Source organism: Pygocentrus nattereri, chromosome 6, assembly GCF_015220715.1.
Source record: "Pygocentrus nattereri isolate fPygNat1 chromosome 6, fPygNat1.pri, whole genome shotgun sequence".
NCBI lineage: Eukaryota > Metazoa > Chordata > Actinopteri > Characiformes > Serrasalmidae > Pygocentrus > Pygocentrus nattereri.
In genome coordinates, this window is record NC_051216.1 from 6,581,274 (window position 1) to 6,587,273 (window position 6,000).

At 39.3% G+C, this 6,000-nt stretch overlaps 1 protein-coding gene across 1 annotated transcript; it reads left to right on the forward strand.

Annotated features, from left to right (window-relative positions):
* Positions 1 to 396: 396 nt before the first annotated feature.
* dusp19a (dual specificity phosphatase 19a) lies at positions 397 to 5,510 on the forward strand. Its single transcript, XM_017722882.2, has 4 exons — positions 397 to 969; positions 1,129 to 1,175; positions 1,281 to 1,433; positions 4,355 to 5,510. The coding sequence occupies exons 1-4, from the start codon at positions 747 to 749 to the stop codon at positions 4,571 to 4,573; spliced, it is 642 nt and encodes a 213-aa protein (XP_017578371.1). The 5' UTR covers positions 397 to 746; the 3' UTR covers positions 4,574 to 5,510.
* The last annotated feature ends 490 nt before the right edge of the window (positions 5,511 to 6,000 follow it).

Genomic DNA, 6,000 nt, shown 5'->3' on the forward strand with positions numbered 1-6,000 from the left:
TAGCACTGCTCCCAGTAGACCACACACACACACACACACACACACACACACACAATATACACACACAATATACACACAAATACAATATACACACACACAATACACACACACATACAATCCACACACACAATATACACACTTACAATATACACACATACAATACACACACATCCACACACACAATATACACACATACAATATACACACACACAATATACACACACAATACACACACACACACAATACACATACATACAATATACACACACACATACAATATACACACACAATATACACACATACAATACACACACACACACACAATATACACACATACAATACACACACACACAATACACAAACATACAATATACACACACACAATATACACCCAATACACACACACACAATATACACACACACACACACATACAATATACACACACACACACAATATACACACATACAATACACACACATACGATACACACACATACAATCTCATCATGTGCTGTTACAGTTCCTCGCTTCAGGTGGCGCTATCCTTCTGAACCCCTCAGGTGATCGTGTGCAGGTAATAATGACCCTTCTCAGCTTTCAGGCTGTGAAGGAGGCTATAGAAAAGTAGAGGACCATCGCTGTGGGCAGAGGAGCAGTAGTTAAGAGCGAGCAGCCCGCGGTCAGGCCTGAGTGGACACTGCGTGGGCCGTTATTCTGCTTTGGTGAGGAGCCGCCACACACATGTGATGCAGTCGCTCGCACAGGAAATCAAATCATTCTCCAAAAACAACTTGAGAAAACAATGCACCAGGGTGACGACTCTGAGCGGGAGACGGATTATCGAGACGTGGAAAGGATCGACCGTGCATGTGGTGGAGGACACAGGACAGTCCGAAACACCCTGTGGGTACGTGCAGGACAACACCTGGGACCTCCAAGTGGGATACATCAGACCTTATCTACTGGTCGGTAAGTGGGTCAATGATATCTTTGGCTTTTGTTTGTTTTTTAAGTGGCTAAGCAACAAACACTTAAGTAACTCTTGTCGATTTCATGAAAGCTCAGGGACGATCAGATGGAGACTTTAACACTAATCTACTCCATGTGCTGTATTCATCATTATTCTAGGCTCACAAGATGCTGCCCATGATTTTGGCACTTTGATGAAGTACAAGGTACCAATATTTTCACGTATCACAATGTTCTTTGTGCCAAAGCCTCCTTTTCAGCCGCTGTGCTCTAAGTTCAAGTCCTCATTAAGGCTTTTCTGTCGGTTTCAGGTCACACACATACTGAATGTGGCGTACGGTGTGGAGAACGCTTTTCAGGAGCTGTTCGTCTATAAAACACTCAGCATACTGGACCAGCCAGACACTGACATCATCTCATATCTCCAGGAGTGCTCACAGTTCATAGACAAAGCCAAGGCTGAGGTAATTGGTGACCTGCAAAGTTGCAGTGAAGTTGAAAATGTTTCATTTTTCGCTGCTGTTGGAACAAAACCTCGAATCTCCGTTTCTGTCGTTTTTCAGTTTTCGACACATTTTGAAAATACCGGTTTCCCTGTATGTAGTGTGCTAGTGATGAGTGGACCAAAAGAAACGGCCCAAAATGACTTGGAAAAAATTCAGGTTCCATTGACTTACATTAAAAGTAAAGTTTTTTATTAAAAATTAAACAAATATACATACATACAGACGTGTATATATATATATATATATATATATATATATACACACACACACACATATATTTACATATATATATATATATATATATATATATATATATATATATATATATACATACATGTGTATGTGTATGTATATATGTACACACACACACACACTGTCTGACATGCCCGCGGCTCGCAGGCGCTTTCCACACACACACACACACACACACACATATATATATATATATATATATATACATGTACATACTGCGTTGTGTTAAATGATGGAAAGACCAATAAAAATGGTTTAAATTTACTTGCAAGAAATATGATTATGTGAACTTCTATTACTAATTAAGAATATATGTATAATAAATATAATATGGGACGGTGAATCCTGTAAAGTTACAGCTTTTTAAGGTTTTGATCCGAATAATCTTGAATAATAATTTTGAATACAAATTAATCTTCAATGTTAGACTATATAGATATGTATATATATGTGTGTGTGTGTGTGTGTGAATTTATGGTATATACACATATATTATATTGCTCTGCTTATTGTAAGTGAATTTGTCTTACTGCATTACCTGATGATCAAACTTTCTTCAAGCATTATCTGTGCATTAAGACATTACGAGTAATAAATACATAAAAAAAACAAAGAAAAAGAGAAAAATGTTCAGAATAATCTCATAACATTCTCACAACAGTCTAATGATAAGAAATATTATATATATATTGCCTGCGTGTGCCGGGACATGTTTTTCCCGGCGTTATTAGAAGGCTATTTAATGTTCTCAAACTAATTTCCTGAGTGTTGCATTGTAGAGCCAGGCCTATCTGATACTGGCCGGTCAGCCAATGGCTAGCGTCTCTTATACGAGGCGCCCGCGGCTTAAATAATGAATGCCGAGTTTTCTCCATGCATTATTCACGGCGTTGTAGAAAGATCATATCACTGCGAGGCCATTGTTTGTCATACAACCTCTTTACTGAATAGTAGCGCCAGTCACCCTTAACTTGACACTGTCACATGATGCAAATTCGCAAGAGTCTATGATGACAATGGCTATTGGAAATAAGTTTCCAGCTCCCTGTAAAATGAGCATGCTCTCTCCTGCTGGCTAGCGCCCTGTGTAACGCATGATCCGGGCTGTGTGTGGGAGGTGGTCAATTAATCAAACCGTGGCTTGTTCCCCTTAGCTCAGTGAACTTTCATTCTCTCGCCTTACAACTTGTAATTTTGCCATTGGTGTGTGATTAGCATAGTATTTGTTACATGAAGTACGCTGAAGCATATTATCATGCTGTAATCGATACGCCAGCACACCGGAAAGATGAGTCCCTACGTTTCTGGCTCACTTTTGCACGTTTTCCACACCCTCATGGTCAGTGTCCTCTCAAACACTCACCGGTCAGGCATAACATCATGACCACCTCCTCGTTTCTACGCTCACTGTCCATCTTATCAGCTCCACTTACTGTATAGCTGCACTCTGTAGTTCTACAGTTACAGACTGTAGTCCATCTGTTTCTCTGATCCACTCAGACCAGCACAACACACACCAACACACCACCACCACGTCAGTGATTTATAAATCTGCTTTGACCTGTCTTTGAACAAAAACAGTACAAAGGCAGGAAGTTTGATCTCATCAACTGGGTTGTTTTTTGTAAATATACACTCATTTGGAAATTGATGCCTGCAGTATGTTCCAAAAATGTTGGGACAGGAACAATCTATCTATCTATCTATCTATCTATCTATCTATCTATCTATCTATCTATCTATCTATCTATCTGTCTGTCTGTCTGTCTGTCTGTCTGTCTGTCTGTCTGTCTGTCTGTCTATTTATCTATCTGTCTGTCTGTCTGTCTGTCTATCATCTATCTATCTATCTATCTATCTATCTATCTGTCTGTCTGTCTGTCTGTCTGTCTGTCTGTCTGTCTGTCTATCTGTCTGTCTATTTATCTATCTGTCTGTCTGTCTGTCTATCATCTATCTATCTATCTATCTATCTATCTATCTATCTATCTATCTATCTATCTGTCTATCTATCTATCTGTCTATCTATCTATCTATCTATCTATCTATCTATCTATCTATCTATCTATCTATCTATCTATCTGTCTGTCTGTCTGTCTGTCTGTCTGTCTGTCTGTCTGTCTGTCTGTCTATTTATCTATCTGTCTGTCTGTCTGTCTGTCTATCATCTATCTATCTATCTATCTATCTATCTATCTATCTGTCTGTCTGTCTGTCTGTCTGTCTGTCTGTCTGTCTGTCTATTTATCTATCTGTCTGTCTGTCTGTCTATCATCTATCTATCTATCTATCTATCTATCTATCTATCTATCTATCTATCTATCTGTCTGTCTGTCTGTCTGTCTGTCTGTCTGTCTGTCTGCCTGTCTATTTATCTCTCTGTCTGTCTGTCTGTCTGTCTATCATCTATCTATCTATCTATCTATCTATCTATCTATCTATCTATCTATCTATCTATGTCTGTCTGTCTGTCTGTCTGTCTGTCTGTCTGTCTATGTGTCTATTTATCTCTCTCTCTCTGTCTGTCTGTCTGTCTGTCTGTCTGTCTGTCTGTCTGCCTGTCTGTCTGTCTGTCTGCCTGTCTGTCTAAATGAACTCTACACTCTTTTTCTCCCTGTGTTAAACAGAAAGGTGTGGTGTTGGTTCACTGCAACGCTGGAGTTTCTCGTTCTGTCTCCATCATTACCGGATACCTGATGTCCAGGGAAGGCCAGTCATTTGATGATGCGTTTTCTCTGGTGAAGTCAGCGAGGCCGGCGTCGTGCCCGAACCCGGGCTTCCTGGAACAGTTAAAGAACTTCAAACCACAAAGCAGCACACAAGCGAACGGTTTGGGTCACGCCTGAACAGGGATGGCTATTCCGCTTCCTTGATTGGTGCCGGTAATAAAAGCCTGCAGTGCTTCCCCAGAGTTTTTTAGATGGCTTTGATTTGACCATCTGTACTTTATATAGAAATCTACTGTTAAACGTTTACTTGCTTTGTGCAAGTATGCAGAGTCCTTTCGTAGAGCATGAGTATGTGGGGATGGGAGTCAGAGTCTTTACCACGGTGCTTTATCCAGTCAGTCAACACAATTAACTCGGTATTGTTCTGTACATTAGCTGTTTCCTGACCTCAGACCCGGCGTGGAGATTACAGATCCAAAAGAGGCCTGATCCCCTGGCTGTTAAGGAATCACACCCAGTATCTTCTGTTCTTATTCTTTGCTCTGTGTCTGGAGATCTTAATCATTTTAAAAAGAAAGAGGAGTGAATATTCATTTCCTTAAACTTTCAAATCTGTTAGTTTTCCCTGCAAGGCGTCCAATCAGAGTGAAGGGATTTAATCAGGCAGCAACATGTTTTTTTGCTGTTTTATGCCAATTTCCACTGTAGCATCACATGGATTTTCATTTACTGCCCTCAGTCTCAACTGCAATATCATTTCTTTTGTTTTTTTTTTGTGTGTCCTTTTCCTGCTAGTGACACCTTGTGGCCATTCGCTTGCTGTTAAATGGGAATTTCTCATCCGATTTCTCAAATTTTCTCCAGCAATTCATCTGTTTAAAGACATCCAGCTCATTCCGAGTGGTTTGGTGTGAAATGCTCCATGCGACACTCTTAAAAGATGGTTCTTCATTAAAGAAAATGGTTCTATGTAGAACTATGAATACCCAAAAAGCCATATGCATTCTATATAGCACCCAAAAGGGTTCTGCTATTGTTACAATGTCAAGCTGGTCATGGTAGAAGAACCTTTTCAGGCGCTATATAAAACCCTTCTCAGAAAGAGTTCTTTGATTCCTGAAGTGGTTCTTCACGTTAATGGAGAATGTGCTGTATATGGTTGTATATAGAACTTTTTTGAAAATGGCTCTACAAAAGGTTCTGCTATTGTTACAATGTCAAGCTGGTCATGGTAGAAGAACCCTCACTGGTGCTATAGACGCCATATATATATATATATATATATATATATATATATATATATATATATATATATATATATATAAATAAAACCATCTACACTACATTTTACACCAAACTGAAGAACCCTTTGATCATGTAAAGGGTTCTTTGAGTGTTCATGGTTCTATATAGAAGCTTTTTTTTAAACTAAAAAAGACTGTTACTGCAGCACACACTCACTATTATTACCCTTCACTTCAGAAGAAACACTGGAGGAGCAGGTGTCCACAAACTTTTGGACATATAGTTTATGTTTAATACATGAGCTCATGTTCTGAACAGACTCGAAATTGACTTAACACACTTACAGCAGCCTCAAAATG